At 41.6% G+C, this 23,101-nt stretch overlaps 1 protein-coding gene across 1 annotated transcript; it reads right to left on the bottom strand.

Annotated features, from left to right (window-relative positions):
- Positions 1-815: 815 nt before the first annotated feature.
- On the bottom strand, positions 816-20,110 carry SHISAL2B (shisa like 2B). The gene is made up of 3 exons (XM_032336140.1): positions 19,746-20,110; positions 15,429-15,586; positions 816-1,113 (listed from the first exon to the last, which is right to left on the bottom strand). Exons 1-3 carry the CDS (start codon positions 19,934-19,936, stop codon positions 977-979), a joined length of 486 nt encoding a protein of 161 aa, XP_032192031.1. The 5' UTR covers positions 19,937-20,110; the 3' UTR covers positions 816-976.
- Positions 20,111-23,101: the final 2,991 nt, after the last annotated feature.

A 23,101-nucleotide genomic window follows, 5' to 3' on the forward strand; every position in this document is an offset into this window, starting at 1 on the left:
TTGAAACCTGAGCTTTGCCTGCCAAGAGCAATAGGGCATTCCTTTTTCCCCCCACCCAGACAAGAGAAGCCATATTTGACTCATTTTGAAAGGCTACTCTTTCAATTACAGTAATGTTACACAACACAGTGGATGTGTTGGGCAGAGCCAGCTTTTAAAAGTAATCCTTTTTTCCTAGTAAATTCCTTTAGAAAACAAGGTCTGTGTTCTTATAATAGAAATCATACTTAGGAATAAAAATCTTCTAAGACGATTACAATGTGCAGAAACCATAGTTTTGTTTCTAGATGTCTTACAGTATTAATGCAATAGCCTTAGGTGGGAATAGAGAATTATTTTTAAAAAGCTTTCATTTTAGGAGCTCCGTAGGAATTTTATCAGTGAAGGATTTTTGTTATGGTTATCCTTGGTATGCAGAAAATATTTATTATGCAGATTATTCATTGTTACGTATTTTGTTATTGAACATTAGGTTGTATAAACACAGTACATTCATTTTGTACCCAGCAAGCCCTGAAAAAAAGGTAGTGGTTTATCTCTAAGAGGCTTAACAGGCCACCTTTGTTTTATAAGACCACCCCACCCTGAGATTTACCTGTTCAGAATCTTCTCATAAAAAGAACTGCCTCTGAGTATCAAAAGAATTGTGAAATGTTGGTAATGTGACAAATCTTTCATTGTTCCACACTGGCATAGTTTCGCTCGTCTGTGTTGTTGATACGTTCTTTAATTTCTCCTGAAGTATTAGCATAATTTCATGTAATACAGAAACATCTTAATTAGCAAATAAAAGTAAACTGCACATGATCAGAAACCTTAGTGGGTTTTTAATAAATTAATTGAATAATCAAAAATGCAGCTGGGTCTTGCTTTGTAAATGGTGAACTTTTGAACACTACAATTACACTGTATTTGAGATGGCATTCTTTCTTTGCATTGCTCCACCTCTCCAGTGAGCTTTTGCAACACAGGCTTTTTAATAATACACGGTTTTGATTTGTGTTGTATCCATTTTTGGATCTTGAATTACATCATCAGTTTCATAGGACGTTTCAATTGTTGAATTTGATGCTGCATTTGAATTGGGGGCTTTGGTTTTCCTGCTTGGGTTCCCTGCAAAATACAAAACAAAATGAAATAATTATCTGGAACTATGACATAAAATTTGGCTTTATGTGTGCTTAAAGAATACATTTGGAGCCATATTGAAAATATGTCTTGAAAATGCTATGTGGATGAGTGAGAGTTGAATCATTTCAAGGTTGTTTTGAGCATTTCCTTCTGAAAGTCAAATTAGAGAAAGACTTAGTAACAGAAGTAAGAATTTCATTTCCGTGCTTACCCTTTTGTCTTCCGTGCCTCCGTGGAGGATATTACACATTTGGGAAGAAGGCAACAATTTCTGGGTTACTTAGTAAAAGTATGACTATCCCTATGCATAAAAATGAACAAAATTATACTAAAGCTTATCTTAATAATTTGCAGCCCTCTTAAGGCTTTACGATCATAATCCGTTTAGATGTAATGTTTAAAACCACATTTGTGCCCCAATTGCATTCACTCATTCCACATAAATATAGGTCCAAAATGCACAAGGGTAGAGGAATATGGACCTTGGCTCATCACAAAAAACTAAAGCTTAAAGCAAAGAAATGGATCATTCTTCAAGAATGAGTGTTAGAAAAGTTAAGGGGGTGCCTGGGTGGGCAGTCAAGCATCCCACTCTTGATTTCGGCTCAGGTCATGATCGTGACATCGAGGCCCCCACATCGGGCTCCACACTCAGCGTGGAGTCTGCATGAGAGGCTCTAAATTAGTCAGTCAATCAATCTTTAAAAAAAAGAAAAGGAATTTTATCGTTTAGTTTGCCAATATATATAAAACATATACAAATACATACAAATTTAAATAATGTATAAATATGTAGAAGCAGTAGATTAATCTCACTGTCGCTACGGCTCGCCTGGTGCTGAATCCCTAGCCCACTTCATATTCTGCATGCTGTCTGCATTTTCTTTCCTTGGCCTCCAGGATACCACCCTTTCTTTTTTTCTTTTTTTTTTTTTTTTTAAGATTTTATTTATTTATTTGACAGAGAGAGATCACAAGTAGGCAGAGAGGCAGGCAGAGAGAGAGAGGAAGGGAAGCAGGCTCCCTGCTGAGCAGAGAGCCCAATGTGGGACTCGATCCCAGGACCCTGAGATCATGACCTGAGCTGAAGGCAGCGGCTTAACCCACTGAGCCACCCAGGCACCCTGATACCACCCTTTCTTGACTCACCTCCTATCTCCATTGCTCCTTCTCGGTCTCCTCTGTCCTTTTCTTTCTCCCAGCCTCTTAGATTTAGGAGACCCTCAGGTCTCAGCCCTTTGGTTCCTACCACCCTTTTCCTCCCTAATTAGTCTCCTTTAGAAAAATCCACTCTGAACCTGCCTCAGAGGAAGCAGGACCCACTGGCCAAGAGGTTCCACTATTAGAAACAGGTCCTTCCTCTACCCTTTGCTATTTGCATAAGTCGATTCTCGTCTTTCAGTGTGTTCATGCTGCCTGGCTTTGCCCATTTATAAGTAATGTACAGACTGCTTCCCAGGCACCATCAGAATACCCCCACTGTGGGTTGGTGTCAGAATTCAGCACTCAGAGGGCAATATTATTTATAAGGTATAAAGAATGATGTCTCACTCCAGCTCCTAGATCATGCCCACAGAACTGAAATGTGGGTGGTATTGTTCTCTGAGCTTATCTTAAAATACTGTAAGTTTAAAGTAAAGGGCCTAGATGGCTTTATTTTATAACTCTTGAACCTCTGTGGTGGTTGAAAGAAAGAAAAGAAAAAAAGAGAAAGAAAGAAAGAAAATGTTCTCCTCAACATTCAATCACAGTGTTTCAACCATATAATTTGATTTTTAAAAGTTAATTTGTTATAGGCACAACATTTTCTAGCCTGTCAAGTAGCTCAATGACCAGTCAGCAATAATTCTGCTAAATGGAGTAACTGGAAAGGCTGGCATGAAAATCTAATAAACTGATACATTTGACTTGACTTACTTGCAAAATGGAGTTTTAAAAAAAAGAAGAGGAAAATTTAGCTACAAAGCATTTAAGTAATGGAACTTATTCTCTGTGGGGACCACTGATTCTGTTTTCCTCATGTAACATGAGAAAAACAACATTTTTCAGGTTAATTTTTTTTTAAAGATTTTATTTATTTATTTGACAGAGAGAAATCACAAGTAGATGGAGAGGCAGGCAGAGAGAGAGAGGGAAGCAGGCTCTCCGCTGAGCAGAGAGCCCGATGCGGGACTCGATCCCAGGACTCCGAGATCATGACCTGAGCCGAAGGCAGCGGCTTAACCCACTGAGCTACCCAGGCGCCCTATAGGTTAATTTTTGACTGGCATAGCATTGTTTGTCCTCTTCAGTATTCTAGCAGGTAAAGATCAAGGATATAAGATGTAAATTATTTGCAGATTATCTGGGTGACTTTTGCATCTTGCATAAGCATTTCTTTAAACATCTAAAATTTAAATTTTTATTGGAGTTCCTGAAAGTCTGAACTGAATGTTGGTTAATTCTAGTCCTTCATGTTTCCTAAGCTTTTCATATACTTAGAATCGTAAGATACTTCAGTAAGACTTTCAAACACTTTTCATGGTGTTTTTATCTACCTTGTCACATACAGTTTTTGTTTTTGTCTTTTTTTTTTAAGTGAGAAACAAATTCAGGAGGTTATTTCCTAACGTAGGGGTTCTCTCTAAGTCATCTCCATTCTAACCGCTTTAGTTTCCATTATGTATTTTCTGGCAGCAACTGAAAAAGTTTCTCTAACCTGTCTACTACTGTCTACTACTGCTCTCTGAGATTTAAAGGCTTGAAAACATATTCCAGTATTGGGGCGGCCTGGGTGGCCCAGTGGGTTAAATCCTCTGCCTTCAGCTCGGGTCATGATCCCGCATTGGGCTCTCTGCTCAGCAGGGAGCCTGCTTCCTCTTCTCTCTCTGCCTGCCTCTGCCTACTTGTGATCTCTGTCTGTGAAATAAATAAATAAAATCTTAAAAAAAAAGAAAAAGAAAACATATTCCAGTATTACAGGTTTTTCTTCATCTAGGACTTACAAAGACACCCATTCTCCAGCCCTAACTCCTTATTCCCCTGGCTACCGGATCGTTTTAATTGGTGTAGATACAAATTTGTTTCTTAGATTGGCTTTTTTTATTATTATTTTTATTAACATATAATGTATTATTAGCCCCAGGGGTACAGGTCTGTGAATCACCAGGTTTACACACTTCACAGCACTCACCATAGCACATACCTTCCCCAGTGTCCATAACCCCACCACCCTCTCCCTACCCCCATCCCCCGGAAACCCTCAGTTTGTTTTGTGAGATTAAGAGTCTCTTATTGTCTCCTTCCCAATCCCATCTTGTTTTCATTTCTTCCTTCCCTACACCCAACTTTGCCTTTCATATTCCTCATATAAGGGAGATCATATGATAATTGTCTTTCTCTGATTGACTTATTTCGCTGAGCATCATACCCTCTAGTTCCATCCACATCGTTGCAAATGGCGAGATTTCATTTCTTTTGATGGCTGCATAGTATTCCATTATGTATAAATACCACATCTTCTTTCTCTATTCATCTGCTGATGGATATCTATGTTCTTAGATTGGCTTCTTAAGGTAAGGCAGTCCCCCTAATAGAATCAGTTTGCTTTGCCAACAAGAAAAGATTTGTTATAAACACCATACCAATGTCATTTGAAGCAGGAATTTTGATTACCAAGTTAACACCCCTAGTGTTGACTTTCTTCTCAAAACTTAACAACAACAACAAAAAAACCCAAAGGTGCTTTCAGTGTACATCTTTCCAGTAAGTTGGATAACTGGATGTAGAGAAAAACAACTGCAGTGAGTAACTACAGTGATACAGAGTCCAGCTAATCGCATCCCTTTGGAATAACTTTAAAAAAGACAAAAGAAAAAGTCTGAGCAACTTCACTCTTTCCTAGTTTTGCTTTGATAAATAGAAGTTAATTTCTTAACCAACAGGGATAAAATTAGCAGCCTATTTTTCTGTCCCAGGACTACAACATGGGTTAGATTTTAAATAAGAAATCTATAATTCCATTGAGCTCCCAAGGGATTTGTTACACATAAAAGGGTTTCCTTATATTTAATTCCTCTTTTTCCTTACTGAATGCAGAGTGCAAAGCTCCAACATTATTGGTCTTTTCTGGGTTTTATATCAGTTGTTCTTTCTGCTGCTCATTCTTTTTTTTTTTTTTTTTTTTTTTTTTTTTTGTTTCTGGTCATTAAAGGGAAATCTCAACCTTCCTTTAATCCTATACCTCTCAGACTGACATTTACACTAAAGCTTTGGCCTTTGCCAGAATTCAAGTCCAATTCATCAAACAATCTTTGCACGTATCCTCATCATGAAATGCACCAATATATTTTTTCTGATCATGGTTAAGTTTTGCATTCATTTTCAGAACCAGTCCTCAGAAATCCATTTATCTTAAAACACTTCTATGAACTCTGCCCTTGCCTGCCATTTCAAAATATCAAAAGAATGCTGGAGACCCCTGTAGGTCTTTGTCTCTTTGAGTATCAGGCCAGAACTGTAATTAGGCATTTCTGCCATTATCTGCCTCCATCCCCCTAGCTTCTGTGTAAAATTCTCAGTCCTACCACAGCTTCTAATTCCTAATTAGCTGGCTCACTTTACTCCTGGGTGGAAAATCTACACAATCTGCTCATCCCATAGTTCCGACTAGTGAAAACAAGCCACCTTAAAAATCTGTACCCTAAGTGGTTTTGATCCGCAAGAGGATATTTTTCCCTTCGAATTTACTATGAAGCGTGGGGCTGGATCCCAAGTTAATGGTGAAGTGGGCAAAACTTTCCCGGTGACCTGCTGATGTATTGTGCTTTACCGTGTGCACGACCCTGCCTTCTTAAGAATATATAAGTATCTCAGGGCACCCGGGTGGCTCAGTTGGTTAAGTGACTGCCTTCGGCTCAGGTCATGATCCCCAGGTCCTGGGATTGAGTCCTGCATCAGGCTCCCTGATCAGTGGGGAGCCTGCTTCTCCCTCTCCCTCTGCCACTCCCCCTGTTTGTGCTTTCTCTCTCCCTCTGTCAAATAAATAAAATCTTTAAAAATATATATATATATATGTATATGTATATGTATCTCAAATAAATGTAGTTAAAAATTCACCATAAAAGCTACAGTCTTAGACTTGCCCTTTGGCTTTATCCATCCATCAATGAGCGAAGGCAGTTCTATCCAGAAATATTTTTCCTATCCTATTTTTTTCCACCACAGGCCTTTTTTCCCTTTTTCTTTTCTGCATTATTAAATTTTTCCAACCACCGGCGACTAACATAACTCACAAATAACTCAGCTCATATTTAAAATCCTCTAAATGAATTTCACAAGAGACTAGCTTCTATTTTGGTCGTTGGTTCCAACATCAGCCAAGACTGCCTAACCCCTAGCTTTGACGAAGACCCACAAATACTGAATGTGGTAATAGCTCTGCTGAGCAGTTTGATTTTCTACATCTAGGAACAAAAGCAGTCATAGGAAATTACGAACTCATTACTGTAAGTAGAAAGTTGCCTTTAGGAGGCACAGAACCTTTTCTATTGTTGAGTTCAAATTACCCCATTTCTATTAAGATCTCAGTGAGTTCTTAAAGGCTTTGTGGGGGCGCCTTGGTGGTTCACATAGTTAGTGACTGCCTTCAGCTCCATTGCCCAGTGGTGGGCTCCCCACTCGATGGGGAGTCTCCCTCTCCCTCTGTCCCTTCCACTGCTTGTGCTCTCTCTCTCTCTCTTTCAATTGAATAAGTAAAATATTAAAAAATAACAAAATTTCTTTTTAGAAAGGATGCCTGAGTGGCTCAGTCAGTTAAGCGCCTGCCTTTGGCTCAGGTTGTGATCCTTAGGGTCTTGGGACCGAATCCCATATCCAGCTCTCTGCTCAGCAGGGAGTCAGCTTCTCCCTCTCCCTCTGCTCCTCCCCCTGTTCCTGCTCTCTTGCTCACTCACTGTCGAAAATAAGTAAGTCTTTTTTTTTTTTAAGTCTTTCTGAAACAAATAATGGTATTACAAAATAATTTGGCGGACTAATTAATAAGAGTTTTGAGCAGAGTTTTGTTGGATGGGTGTTAAGGCTACAAAGTTGTCTATACATTTAGTGCAAAACCCATCAAAATACCACTTGATTTTTAAAAATTTGACAACATGACTCAAAAATTCATTTGGAAACTTGAACATTACAAGAGTCGCCAAGAAACTTTGATAAAGAAGCATAATGGGAGGGAGGAGAAAGTCTTGCCTGGTCAGATATTAAAATTATACCACTAGAATAATTTTTAAAGTATATTTTCAGCTTAAGAATAAATAGATTGATAAATTCACAGAGCAGAAGGTCTAAAAACAGATCACAGTATATATAACAATTCAGTTTACGACATACTAAATTGGCAAGAGAAAGATGGATTATCCAATAGATATTTGGACAGTGGTCTCATTTGCAAAATAAAAAAACAAATCCCTACCTCATACTTTAGACCAAAACTAAAATTTCCACATTATAAAAATTTAAACATAGAAATGAATAAATATATTAGAAGAAAATATGGGTGAATATCTTTGTATCTTATAGTGAGGTGAGAACTTTCTTTTTTTTCCCAGACTTTTAAAATTTTTATTTATTTATTTATTTATTTCAAATAATCTCTACACCCAACATGGGACTTGAAACCATAACTCCAAGGTTAAGAAATCACGTGCTCTACCAACTGAGCCAGCCAGGCGCCCCCAAAGGTGAGAATTTTCTAAGTATGAAACTAAAGGGAGAAAATACAAAAGGAGAAACTTCTCTAAATGAAAAATTGGCACAAACTAAATTACAAGGAAAACAAGTGTGAAAACTTTTGTAATATATGCGGAAAAGAGTTGCTGTGTGTAAAATTCTTTTAAAGCAGCGAAAAATGTACATCCCCACAGAGGAACATGTAGGAGATATGAACAACAGTATGCCACAAAAGAAATGACGGGGCACCTGGCTGACTCCACTGGAAAAACATGCAATTCTTTTTTTTTTTTTTTTAAGATTTTATTTATTTATTTGACAGAGAGAGATCACAAGTAGGCAGAGACACAGGCAGAGAGAGAGAGAGGAGGAAGCAGGCTCCCTGCTGAGCAGAGAGCCCGATGCGGGACTCAATCCCAGGACCCTGAGATCATGACCCGAGCCGAAGGCAGCGGCCCAATCCACTGAGCCACCCAGGCGCCCCAAAACATGCAACTCTTAATCTCAGCACCAAGAGTTCAAACTCCACGTTGGGTGGAGAGATTACTCAGAAATGGTTTTAAAAAGAAGAAATAATGACTTAACCATTAAAATGTCCACTCCCACCTGGCGATTCACAGACCTGTTCCCCTGGGGCTAATAATACATTATATGTTAATAAAAAATTTTTAAAAAATTTAAAAAAGTCTACTCCCACTCTTAATTTGAGATAAAAACACTATTATTTTTCTTTCAAGGAAATTAGTAAAACATAAATCTTTTGAAATAATAGTACACATGAAATAGTACTTTTCTGGAGAGCAGTCATCAGCTTGTATCCACAGCCTTTAATATGTGCCTGTCCTTTGCTCAACAAGTCTATTCTCAGGGATTTATGCTAAGAAAATACTTAGTTTGTGCAATGTATGTGTGTAATGGAAAAAAAAATATATGAGCTTGTTCAAAGTCAATAGTAAAAGATAGTATACTTGGATTTTGGTTTCTAAATCCTGTTCCCAACTAAAATGAACCTGGCTTTTTAGATAAATGTCAGATTCCAGGGCTGGAACAGGGGACATATAGGCTGCCTAGAACATTTTGTGACACAGCATTTTGTGACAGAAAGCCAAAAAGTTCTCAAAAAATTATGGACACATTTCAGGACAAAGGACCCAATTTAAAGGGGCTCCCCCAGGCCAAATCTGTGACAATGTAAGGATCAGAATAAATAATGACAGTCAGAATATTTTAAAACAAAGCATCTGAGTCTGTACTGATCTGAAAAAAATAAATGAATAGGTCAATAAAGAGGGAGAAGGGAAAGCTCTTCCTTATAGTAGAATAACAAACAATCAACATTAAAGGAATATGGGGCTTGGAAAGTCGCCATTTTAGAACTCTTATAATAATAGTTTTAAAATTGTTTTGAAATTTTTAATGAAAAAACTCAATCAAGAACCATCAATGAGTGGATGAAAGTTTGAGGAGGAACAGCATATTTTCAGTGTCAAAGTACCTCTCTACAGATTACTTAGGAATTAATAGGAGAAAATAGTGACTTTACAATGTGTTAATCCAGCAAATACAACCTTAACCAACGAATCAAAGTTCACATCACCCCAATGGGACAAACCAGTATTATGTGCTTCCTGATGGGATGCCCTGAGACTATGACTTCTGTGGTATTCTTGTTGAAACGTATTATCTCTCTCCAATCATGAGAAAGTATCAGACAAATTGAAAGACACTTTACAGGATAACTGGCTTCTGCTTTTCAAAAATGTCAAGATCATGAAAGACAAAGAAAGCCTGAGGATTAAAGGAGGCTAAAGAAATACGACAACGAATTCCAAGACTAGATCCTAGATGAGAAAAACATTGCTATTAAGGATACTGGCAAAGGGGCGCCTGGGTGGCTCAGTGGGTTAAGCCGCTGCCTTCGGCTCAGGTCATGATCTCAGGGTCCTGGGATCGAGTCCTGCATCGGGCTCTCTGCTCAGCAGGGAGCCTGCTTTCTCCTCTCTCTCTCTCTCTGCCTGCCTCTCTGCCTACTTGTGATCTCTCTCTGTCAAATAAGTAAATAAAATCTTTAAAAAAAAAAAAGGATACTGGCAAAATTTTAATATGAACTGCAGATCAGATAATATTATTGTTTCAGTGTTACATGTCCTGACTTTGATAAACATACTGTAACTATGCAAGGAAAAAAAAATCCTGTTCTTAGGAAACACTGACTGAAATATTTATGTTTAAAAGGCATGATATCTGCAAATTATTTTCAAATGATTTAGAAAATATGCCTTGAGAGAAATCAATGGTAAAGAAGATGAGGCAAAATATAACAGTGAAGTAAATCTGGGGTGCCTGGGTGGCTCAGTCGGTTAAAGCCTTTGCCTTCAGCTCAGGTCATGATTCCAGAGTCCTAGGATCGAGCCCCAGATCAGGCTCTCTGTTCAGCGGGGAGCCTGCTTCCCTCCTCTATCTCTCTCTCTCTCTCTCTGCCTGCCGCTCTGCCTCCTTGTGATCTCTGTCTGTCAAATAAATAAATAAAATATTTAAAAAAAAAAACAAAAACCAAAAAACAATGAAGTAAATCTGAGGAGACGTATACAACCTTCTATACTATTCTTGCAACGTTTCTGGAAATGTAAAATTATATTGAAATAAAAGAATAAAAAAACCTACAGCACTCCATCAGGATATTAAAGTGGAACTAGTCTATGGCAAAGGCATTTATTTATTGGCAAATAAAGATGCTGATACTGTTCAGTGAAAAAAAAAAGCATAAGACTCACCCCCTCCCCCACTTTGTTGTAGACCTGCATACCACAAATCCATGGAAGAAATCAACGTGGTGTTAACAACTCTCATCTCTGTTTGGTGGGGCCACGGAATACACTGTTTGTTTGTTTCTCTATATTTTCTAATTTTCCATCATTAAAAGTGAGTTGAAAGAGAGGTTTTTCTTTCCAGGTGTCTCTTCCAAGAAGAAAAAAATACCGCAGACCATTTGGAGCCAGTCCGAGTCATGTTTTGTTCATGGGCAGAAGAAACAATTGTGTGATCTTCAGATGTGGTTTCTCAGTACGCCACGTGTAATTTATGTTTTTCTCCCAGACAGCTGCACCTTTGTGAGCATTTGCTTACCTGTTTTCATTTGTATCGTCTGCCTTTACAAAAGAGCCCACCAGATACAGGGGCTTGAAGTTGTCTGTTATCTCTGTGCAACTGTATTCTTTTATTTGGTGCCAAGCAGCTCTACTAATGTCTGCTCTTTTAATTTCCCCCTAGAACCCTGCTTCCAGCAGCCCCTCTCCTCAGGCCTCCAGCCCCCGCACCCCGTACCCCCAGAGTGTCAGTGGGTACTCAGAACCACGGGCTGGATGTGCTTGATTTTCCCGGAGCACCAATTTTCTTCAGATATGAGAAGGAGAAGATGTTATTAGACTCAAATAAGCCATTAAATTCAGCCAAATTGAAAAAATGATGTAAACTTTAAAAATAAGATGGGGAAAAAAATAAAATAAAATAGGAACTTGAAATAACTTAAAGCTCAGAGGTCTCAGGCAAGCCTTTCCAGTGTAGCCCCTGGAATTCTGGAGGTACAAGTTCCTTTCTCATCCACCTTTTAGGATTTTCCTGGGGAAAAGCTTGAGAAGCAGGGATCTAGGACGTTCACCCCCTCAAACTGCTTCTTTGTTAGCCATTCATTCTTACACATCTTATGAAATGAGTCCTCCCCCTCAAGAGTGTCTACTTGAGAAGAGGCCCTGCACACAGCCGTCTTCTTGGAGCCATACAACTGACAAGCAAGGGGATCCTTTAAACACTGGCATTGGAAACATGTGTAACAAAACACAAAAAAAGGGAAGAAAAGAACAATGGGACACAGTTTAAAGGCAATCAGTGACAGTTCCTGTGCACAAAGTGAGCCCTGGAGGTAGCCCAGTGAAACTCTGCAGTCCCTCCCACTGGCCTGCTGTTTTCAGGATCAATTCAAAACCTATAAAGGCTTAAATTGTATACATTAAAAAGGAGCGGTCTCCTGGGTGGCTCAGTCAGTTAAAGCATCTGCCTTCGGCTTAGGTCATGATCTCAGGGTCCTGGGATGGAGCCCTGCCTTGTAGTCCATCCCCAGTGGGGAGTCTGCTTGTCCCTCAGGCCTCTCCCTCTACTCCTCCCCCCTCATGCTCTCACTCTCTCTCATAAATAAATGTTTAAAAAAAAAAAAAAAAAAAGACCAATAGACTAAAGATACACAAAGGGAAAACCTTGGCAAAACCACCCAAGATGAGACTATTTTAGACTTAGATGGTTATCATTTATAGAAACAGGAAAGGTTAGTGCCCTGCGTCAGTTTTAGAATGTGCACAGAAACATTTTTCCCTTCTGGCCATCCAAATTGCCTGTAATGAAAACAGTCTCAATTGTAAAAATTAATGTAAAATAATGGGAGGTTGACTCTTAAGAATGAATCATTTTGAAAGAAGATGAAATCAGTTTCCTCTGATGTTATGTTTACCTACTTGGTTCTTCTTCAGACACTTATTATCCTTGACCTTGAAGGCATTCCTTAAGTGGAAGAAAGACTTCTTGCTTTTAATAGTTAGAGCACTGGAACCTGTTCCCAGGTAGGAGAGTCACTGGAGCAGAGCGTCTCACAGTTCACAGTCCACCACAGCATTTTCACTTGAACGGGTCACTTTCAAATAGAAACCACCCTCTCTCCCTATTTCAGTGACATTTCAATTACCTTTTGTTTTGGGCACTCCACCATATCTGATTTGGTTAAAATCAACCCAGAGGACCAGAATCACCTCATTGGAAAGCAGCAGTAAGGCAGTGATCATCTGAAATCCTACCTTGTCAATAGCAAGCACTCAGGAATGGTGTCTTGAGTTTGGTGGCCTCATAAACACAATGTTTTTGAGAGGAGACATTTCCATGCAAGAAAGGAGCTGCTTCTAATGACATCAGAAGCGCATTAATGGATCTCCTTAGCTAAGCAGCAGTAAGGCTACAATACTTGAATCAACAAGCCAACTAATTCTGTTGCTAGGTCTCAGAGCCAACATGAAATAACATTTAGGGGCCGTCCCTGAGATCAGCCAGGAAAAACAATCAACTTCTGTTTAGCACAATGCATGGCATAGAGGAGACATTTAATGACTGTATGATGCCTCTAGAGGGGACAGGAAAGATGTTCCTGTGATCATGTACTGTAAAGGTGTAGTACCACTCATTCAGTTCATTCAGCAAACCTTGTCACATGTTCTAGGCCATAGGGATACAGTAGTGAGGAAACAAGTGAAAATTAGTACTTTCTGGGAACTTACTCTCCAGTTGGAGTGGAGAAAAGTTACACAATAGATAACTAAAATATATAGTATATTAATCCCAAATGCTTAGGAGAAAAATAAAACAGGAAGGGTATATGAAATGTTGGAGGGGAGTTAAAAAAAAGCCGGATATGGTGACCAGGGACGAACTCCCTAGGAAGGTGACTTTCAGTAAGGATGTAAAGAAAGCGAAAGTCATATGGGTATCTGAGGGAAAAGCCTTCTGGACCATGGTGACGGCACATGCAAAGGCCCTGAGGCAGAGGAGTTTCAAGGAAGAGCAAAGAGACTACTGTGTCTGTGCACAGAAGAGGAGAGAAATGTGGGTGGAGACAGCAGACCACAGAAGCCCTGGTAGGTCCCAGTTAAGACTTCTGTATCCTAGAGATGGGAAGGGATTAGAGTTTTTAAGCAGAGGAATGACAATACCTGACTTAGCTTGTAATAGGCACACTTTGGCTGCTTTGTGGAGAGCAGACAGCAGGAGAGCAAGGGCTTACTTAGCTGGGAAGAGAAGCTATTTGTTCTAAAATGCAGAGTCTGGAGTTTGCAGTTTTAACGAACTTCCTAGGTGATTCTTATGTATAGGAAAATTTAAAAACAAAAATTGATTTTATGCATTGGGGAGGGTATATGCTATAGTAAGTGCTGTGAACTCTGTAAGACTGATAAATAACAGACCTGTACCACTGAAACAAATAATATATTATATGCTAATAAAAAATTAAAATTAAATAAGAATTTAAAAATTTAAAAGAATTTTTAAAAAATTTTAAAAATTGATTTTATGATCTAATGATTTGGTAGTCACTAAACCACTGCTTCATTTTGCCTGTGGAGAAATAGGATCTTAGCCATTGAACTAAATTCAACTAACATCCTGTTGATTCAGCCTCACAGTTCCAAACGGTGCTTCAGAAAAGAACTGCCAAGGGACCTTGGCCTCTTGCTCTGTGACACAAGACGCCCTCTGAGAGATACCTGCTCTACAGAAAAAGAAAGCAGAGCTAATGTGATCATTCAGTGAAAGTGTATTTGATAAGGTCACAGAGCATGTACTCCAGAAATATAAGTTTCAGGGATCAGGCGAAAGACAGCATCCAAGCAAGTGATTTTCCAAAAAATTTTTTAAGTAAACTTTTTCATTTTCTTTTATTTTTTTAAATATGTTCTTCTTCTTCTTTTTTTTTTTTTTTAAGATTTTATTTATTTATTTGACAGACAGAGATCACAAGTAGGCAGAAAAGCAGGCAGAGAGAGAGGGGGAAACAGGCTCCCCGCTGAGCAGAGAGCCTGATGCAATGCGATGCGGGGCTCAATCCCAGAACCCTGGGATCATGACCTGAGCTGAAGGCAGAGGCTTTAACCCACTGAGCCACCCAGGCACCCCTTCATTTTCTTTTTGAACAGAAGTTAGTGAGCACATGTCTCTTATTCTAAATATATACATGTACATGGTACCTGTATGTAGTCTGTTTATAGATTCTAAATTTTTATTAAAAATGCTCTCTATATCTTGAAATTTATGACTACTGCTTTTTACATACACTAACAGAAATTTATATTCACAAAAATTGTGACCATTCTTTCTGACTGACTTTCATAATGCTAACCATTAGCATTTGTGTGGCACCTTGTAACTGAGATGATGATACCCAGTCCCACAAACTATACAAAAACATTTCTTTCTACTTTATAGTCACTCTGTGTGCCCCTGCACATGAGCACAGCCTACCTAGTTCGTAATCTGTTCAAGAACAAAGACGGTCTTCTATTTACCTTTCCTGTTTTTCTATTCCTTCTGTATGCCTCTGAAATATTTTAGGCGCCTCCTCTGAATTCTGCAGCCCTCAGGCATGCAGGTGAACACCCAGCTGACCACTGACTGACCCATCTAGAGCAAGGCAACCCCGAGAATTAATGATCAGATATTCCACTCCTCTATGTATTCGACTTCTTTGGCTCTACCACAAACAACTCCAAGAGGCTAAAGCCTTTATAACTAAGAGCCTTAAATACAGTAGAGTGGATTTATTGGATCCATGGGTGGTTTTTCATGAGAACATTTACATCCTGCCCCTCTTCTGTCCTTTGGCCCAATTTCTCAAAAGTCTTTCACCATGAACGCCTAATTTCCTGTGAATTTCTATAAAGGCATATAATGAGTTGAATTTTTAAAAAACATTCATTGTTCACAGGGTGGTGGGTTACCCAGGGACGGGCGATTCTCTTGAATAGAGTGCAGGAAGTTGGCTGCAGATAATAGACACAGATTACCTTCTTGAGTGGAAGAAGCCTCGAGGTGCTGAAGTTTAAGGCCAGTGTCTAACCTTTGAGGCTTTGTCGACAGAAATAAGTAGCAAAGGACACAGACGCTGACGACAAAGGCAAGTAGAACAAGGGCAGCAGTTCCCAGTCCAACCAGGGCACCAATGCTGAAGAAACAGGAAGAACATTCTCACTGTCACACAAAATGGTTTACACATACACTAAAGAGAAGGTCTGAAGATTGTTCGTCCTCGCTTTAGTCATTCCTCACCAAACTCTATTTTAGTATAAACAGTATCTGATGGAAATCTACAGGTCAACGTTTGCTTTCCTCAAATTCTTCTATTTTCTCTACACATTTATATATTAACATTAGTATGGAAAACCATGTGAACTCATGGCAGGTGAAAGGTCACATCATTCTCTCAGGCGAGTCTAAAAATATTTCAGTCAAAGAAACCTTTGTTAGTATATTTTAGAAGGAAAAATTGTGTTCACCCACAAAAGATGAAAAAAAAAATAATGACCAGTGCAAAAGTAGTGAAGCGAATTTTTACCAGAAATGGAGAACTTTTCTTTTGGAGACACGTGTGGAAGATAGCACTTACTAATATCCAAAACCACAACTCTTAAAACAAAGAAGAAAGGAAAGCAATGTTTATAGAATTTATATAACACGCAGGTGTAGCCTGAGTTTTTCCTTTCTAAAAGAGCATAACACCAATGGCTTCTGGCACTAAAGAAGAAACCCTTGTGTTTTTCTCAAAAAAAAAAAAATGTATATCTGATATTATTTTCTCTGCATTCACTTTGTAATAATTCCTTCTGATACAGTTATCTATAAGACTAATCATTTGAGAAATAACACAGTTTTCATAAGCCTGTGAACTTCATATTTTTAAATGGGAAAAGGAGCTTGGAAAAAAGTTATCTTGAAAGACTAAGAAGGAAACATATGTACTTTACTTTCTCGAATCCAAAGTATGTGTGGGTATGTAAATGCATATAAAGAGATTTTAAGCTGCTCAAGAACACAGACTTCTGTTGACTTTCCCATAGTGCTGGGCATACATATTAAAAGCTCTGAATACGGCACTTAGTTTATAGTAAACAGAAGTAAATGATAGTAAATAGAGGGGTGCCTGGCCTCCTGAGTTGGTTAAGCAGCCAACTCTTTTGATTTCTGCTCAGATCACAAGCTAAGGGTGGTGAGATGGAGCCCGTAGACAGGCTCAGGCTGGGTGAGAAGCCTGCTTGAGGTTCTCTCTTTCCCTCCCCGCCAACTCTTAAAAAAAAAAAAGTATATTATAGTATAATCATCACTGAAAAGTAATCAACATTGAAATGGTCATAAAAAGTAATGACCTTTTTCTTCATCATTGTCCTGGCCTGCCTGCAGGCTTCTGCTATTTCCTAGAGATTAGGGCTCCGACAAGTCTGACAAGTACTAAAGGGAAGGAGGGGAGAACTTGACTAGGGAGGCTAGAGCTCTGGAAAAAAGGGAGAACAGAATTAAAAGTGAAGTGCTCAAGCTCATCCCTATTATCCTTGATTTAGGAGATAAGGACCCCCACCATTTAGAGATTGCTTCCTTGGCCACAGACTTGGAGTCAGACCTCCAAAGATACTTGTGCTTGGTCTCTTAATGTCAGCCCAGTCCCCCAAGCCCTGCACACAGTGAGGACTGTGTAATTCTGTGGCTAGAGCCAGTATATGTTTTGCATTTAAATTGGAGTTTGCCCTCACTTCTGGGCTCTCTTCCAAGGGCGAGAATCCCTGGCTTTGGTAACTTGTCTTTCAAGTTTGTTGACACCAAAGCTTTATAGGTTCTATGCATCAGGGAGGGTTAGGACTAGGCGCAGACACAGGGGAACATAATCCACTTCATTAACATTATCTGCTGTACTAGACAGCTAGGCTGCCACACATCTAGAAAGATTCTTGAAATGAGAACCAGTTATTTAAAAAATGCTCAAAGTAAAAAAGTAATTTAGTCAAGTAATCAGTAAGATTGTCAACCTAATTAAATTCCACATGTGTATTGTGAGCTTTTAATGTACACAATTTAAAAACCCATCATGTGATTTGTAGGAGAAACAAAGCATGCTCTTTCTGCTTTCTGTTATAATGAAAGAAGGTTCTTCATAATCTTGACAGACAGCTTGTGTTACAGTTCCATTTTATAGAAGCTTTGCTTCCTGCATACAAAACTCTGCTTAAAGACAGAACTCTAGGAATCTCCTAAAACAGTCATTTTCACAACTACTTACTGAACTCATGTGTTGCCCTGTGCAACAGGCATTATTTTCCTAGGTCCTGAAGCAGGTTATGAGGTTAGGGATTTGGAAGAGGGAAAAAGACTGTGGTGGGCCCGCCACAAGAAAGAGAGCCTTATCCTTTCCTCACAGCACCATGATGGTAGTCTGCTTTCCAGTCCCTGGGGATGGGGGGTCTGAGGTTGCAACCTTGTTCATGTCACAGTTCTCCTACCTAGCACCTTGGCTTACTCCCTAGGAGTACCTGTGCTCTGCTTTTCTCCAGCAGCTGTAGAATCTCAGAACGAATGCTAGTGAATTTGAGAATATTTTGCTCAGTTGAACTATTTTAAATTTGGGCGGAGAGCAAAGAATATGAGGGAAATGAAGCACTGAATTTTTGCCCCCCCTTTGTGTTCTCAATGCTCAGTAACTAATATTCCCAGGTTTAACATTACCAATGATGCTCTCAGTTGAAATGATTTTTGTAGGTCCTAGGAACCGAGCCATACTGTCCATTGTGTCCATGCTGAATGAAGACCCCAGTGAGCTATTCATTCTTTGTGCCCTCATAAACCTATGCTCTGCTGCCTATCACTTTGGAACTATTCAAAGATCCGAGAATTCCAGGCACTTTGCCAATCGAGTTTGACTTAAGAGTTGCCAGCCTCTGTCCAAGGTGCTGCCGTCATTATTAACACCTGGAAAGACTCAGAGCTGGGTTACTATGCTATTTTCCAACAGGCCAGATAATATACCATTGCAATACTGATTATTTCTCTGAATGAGAGGAATAAGCTGCCATTATTTTCCAAGATTATGCCCCACTCTGGCACAACACAATGTTAGCCGAACTTACTGGTTATGTGGCACTCTGAGTTGTTTTTGTTTTTTTTGTTGTTTTTTTTTGTTTTTGTTTTTTTTGACGCTAGCAATACATCTTGAAAAAATAATTTACTGCCTCAAGAAATAGCATTTAAAGTCACTTGCTGTGGACTGGACATGTGTGACAAATTCTGGATCATGCTAGAGGATTAGAGAAATAACACCCTTCTGCTTGCCAGCAGTCTCTCTCTTGTCACGCATAAGCTAATAGGTGTGTGAGAAACAATAGAAGGTGGATTTGGAATCCTTTCACATTCATTCTCCAGGCAAAATCAAAGAATCAAGTTCAAAGGTTGCAATCTTTTGGGGGGGGGGTGAAGAAAGCATTTCACAGTGAAAATATCTGCATAAATACTAGGTGGAATGTGTAAATTCCCATCATAATAAAAAAAAAGCAAGAAAGACTCCACCTTAGAAAAAGTCTCTTGTCTTTCCCGTAATGGCCGAGTGGCCGAGGTGTTGAGAAAGGGCTGTCCCAAAAAACGTTCTACAGAGTATGTGTTACAGAGAGTAAAATCTTTCCTGCCTGTGGGTCTCCAGTTCGGTTCTGGGTCAGTGTCAGATCATCTGAAAAGCGCCAATTGTCAAGTCCTGTCGTACACACAGACGCGCGCGCGCGCGCACACACACACACACACACACACACACACACACCCTCAGAGAGACTTTAAACACTCTGGTCCTTGGTTAATACATTAAAATGAGTCCCAAACTCGCCCCCTTTCTATTCAAAGCACCAAAAGCCCAAACAAATAAAGAGAATGAAAACCTCTTCAAGTTATCTGTGCGTCTTCTCTCTGCGGGCTGAGCCTCCTGCCTGGAACTGGTCCCCGGCGGGCGCGGCGGGGCGGCGGAACCCGCACTGCGTGCGCCCTGGACGCGCAACCCGCGCCCCTCCGGCGCCAGCCCGCGCTCCTCCCCGCCAGCCCCGGGGGCCAGGGCCCAATCACACTTCTGGCAGCCACAGCCTGACGCTCGCGGGACCCGGGCAGCACCGAACCCGTCCCGGGGCGGGGAATGGGGGAGCTCTGAGCTGGGCGCGCTTTCTCTGCGGGTCCCTCACCCGCCCGCGGAGCCTCCATGTCCTTCCGGAGGGCCCCGACCCGAGCAGGTGACCCTGCCACTCCCGGGGTGGCCCCGCTCGTCGCCTCCCCAGAGCCCGCCGTCAGCCCGCCGCCCTGCCCACCTGAGGCTCCACATATAGCTGTGCTTGTAGGGGAAGTAGCTGCCCGGCTCGCTGCAGCAGTACTTGAGGTCGGCGAAGCCGCAGCAGTAGAGCAGGGCGGCCCCCTCGCCGCTCCGCGGGCACTCGAAGGGCTCCACAAAGCTGTGGTTGAGGCTGTAGTAGCCCGAGCACACCCGGGTCGCCTCGGTCATCGCGGGCGGCTGCGGACAGGGGCACAAGAGCCCCGGGACCTGCCCTCGGACCGCACGCGTCCCGCACCGCCCGCGCCCGCGCACCCCTGCGAGCCGGGGTCGGTCGGACAGCGTTCAGCCTTCGCGCGCCTCCTCTGCGCTCTCTCCTCCCGCTGTCCACACGGGGTCTGCTTTACTCGCGCTTCTTCCCCTCCCTCGTGGGCTTTCTTCACGCTCCCTCGATTCCCCTCCACCTCTCCTCACTTCATCGGCAGCCTGGGGAGCTCAGCTGGTCCCACTGCACGCCAGAAAGCGATTTCACCCGAAGAGTGAAGGTGTCGTATATGTTCGCCGAAGTTGCCGTTCTGCCTGCCGGGGACGGGGCAGGTGGGGTCCAGGCAAAGACAGTGTGGGGCCCGGGGAGCCTTCACCCACAGGGGGGCCACCGAACTCCTCCAACCCCTGTGCTGGGGCTGTGTACTGGGCAGAGCCAAAGACAGAACTACCAGGGAGGGGGTGGGTGGTGAGGAGTACACGTGAAACGTTAAAATCTGCCAGTGAAAGAAAGAAAGGAAGAAAATCAAAGACAGTAACAAGGTTTCTCACCAAAAAACTAGCCACACATTCCGTATAATATGAAATGGGCTGCAAAGGGAAGGACAGGGCAGGGGTTCAAGAAAAGAAAGCCCGGGCTTTCTGCAGAGACGGGTAGAAAGAGAAGGAGGCAAAGGAGATAGGAAAGAACTGCATCCGTTCTGAAGAGCGACAGAAATGTCTCTTGTGTGATACTCTCATTTGAGGATGCATTTGTTTGCAAAGTCTTTTAAAATAGCCATAGTAATGGATGCCGTTGAAGTAAACCAAAGAACATCTGGGAGTGTAAAGAAGAAAATAATAATAGCCATAAGGTGGGAGAGGAGAAGACTGACATTCATAGAATGGTAAGATAGATAAAACGGTGTTCCTTCCTCTTTTCTTTTCTTTTTTTTTTTTTTTCTGTATCTTTCCTTTTAGCCAGAGAGTTGGTTGGATGTTGTGATTCTGAATTTTACCTTGTTGGGTGCTGGGTATTTCTGTATTCCCAGCATCATTCTGGAATGTGGTTAAGTCCCTTGGACACAGTTGGAGTCTTTTGAGTTTGCTTTTAACCTTTTTTGGCAGAACCAGAATGGTCTTGAGGACTAAAGTTTCCCAGTCACTGACATGATGCTCTTCTGAGCCCTTTACTCGACACCTGTGGATTCCTAGTCTTACCATTCTGACTGATGGAAACAAACTATTCGAAGGCCTCCCAACAGCTCACAGAAGTGTTCCTTCTACTCCTTTTAGGTAGCTCTTTCCCTGCTTCCGGTAGTTTCTTGATCAGTACTCAGCTAAAGACTCAAGGAGATCCTCCAGGAATCCAGTTCTGTCTCTCCAGCTCTCTACTCCCTGGTATCCTCTGGCCACCATGGCTTCTTGTCTTCACAACTCAGTCTTCTCACCCGAGGGGAACCACTGGCGTCTCACTGGGTCCTCTCCTGGTGCTGCTGCCATCTGGAAACTCCCCAGACAGCAAGCCAGGGCAATCATAAGCCCTCCTGTCTGTCCCTCTCTTAGGGATCATTGTCCTGGGCTCCCTGATATCCACAATCTGTTTCCTGTTTTTAGTTTTTTCAAGTAAGAGGGTTAATCTTGTCTCAAGCCATTTTAGCTGAAGTTGGCCAGGTGATTGGACCTGATCCAAAATAGGCCAGCAGGGTTCTCTGTCCTGGGATTAGGATTCTGCCCTGGGGACAGGAATTCCCAGGGAGCTAGTGTACAGGAAAGACAGAACAAAGCAGGCAAGAGCAGCAAAGAAGGGTGGAGGGGAGTGCCAGTGGTTTTGCAATTCTGAACAAGTCCTTTCTTGAGATCCATTGTATTTCCAGCACTCTGATTTTTGGGACATCCCTGACTCCTTAAAGTAAAATCCCTTTTCTGGCTGAAGTGCATTCAACTCAGATTCTACTAGTTGCACCCAAAACGTTCTAACTCCTACAGCATGGCTTCCTGTGAAGTTGACAGAGCAGGCACTTGAAAGGCAGAAACCTGGGCTCTTTGACCGATGAAGCTTGTTCTGTTGCAAGGTGATGGTGTGGGGTTGGGGAGCACTCTAGGCAGCACGAGTGGACTTTTCTTCCTGTTGTGTAAGAGGAAAAGAAATTCAGGGATGAAAAGAATGAAAGTTCTTTTGGACCGTATTATCGACTATCTCAATAAAACATACCGAAGTCTTTCTGGAGCCTGAGACACCAGGGTGCGACGTGAGTGGTCGGGAGAATGACGGAAACCAAGAGCAAATACTAGGAAGCGTGCTCGGGTGGCAGGCAGAGGGAGGACTGGCACCTCGCTGAGGGCCCCGGGGGTAGTTAGAAGCTCAAGCTTTCTGGTGGAACCATTCTGCTGGGTCCTGTGATTTTCTCCAGCAGCGAATGTTCCATGATGGAGAAGCAGGAGCAGGGAAGTGAGCAGTAGGACTTGCCGGGTGATTCTCTGCGGCTGTGCTCTGCCCCCTGTCCCCATGCCTCTACAGTCACCACAGGGCCTTGGCACTTCTCTGGCCCTAGATACATGCCGTACACGCATGAAACACACACACACAGAGAAAGGCAGGCCCGCAGCTGCTAGCCTCCACCAAACTTGGACTACCTCGAAGCCTCTGAGGTTCGAGTAAACAAAAGAGCTTTTTAACTACATGGGACTTAAGGGCAGTGTCAAGACTGAGGGTTGAGAAGATGCCTGCCACATGGTCCCATATGACCCAGTCCCCAGGTCATGGCCTCCAGACAGGAGGGCTTCTGGCAGCCGGTGGAGGTGGGGCTGACCCAACACCTGGAGACGGCCATAAATTACACCTTTTATTTTCATGTATCTCACTGGTTCTCAACAAAAGTGGTACCCCTCCTCCTTTGGGAATATTTAGGGAGTATTTTGGAAATAAGGGTCAGTTTTGATTGTCATGATGACCGAATGCCTTCCTGGCAATGAGGGATGGAGGCCAGGATTGCTCAATGTCCTGACATCCTGCGACATCTACAGAAAAATGAAGAATTGTCTGTGTTTTTCAACTGTTCCCCAGGACATTCACACAGATGCAAACTGTGTTTATCTAGAACCTGTTTCTGGGCTACGAATAAAATATAACGTATTTGTTGAATTTTCTAG

This window comes from Mustela erminea, chromosome 3 (genome assembly GCF_009829155.1).
Source record: "Mustela erminea isolate mMusErm1 chromosome 3, mMusErm1.Pri, whole genome shotgun sequence".
Classification (NCBI taxonomy): domain Eukaryota; kingdom Metazoa; phylum Chordata; class Mammalia; order Carnivora; family Mustelidae; genus Mustela; species Mustela erminea.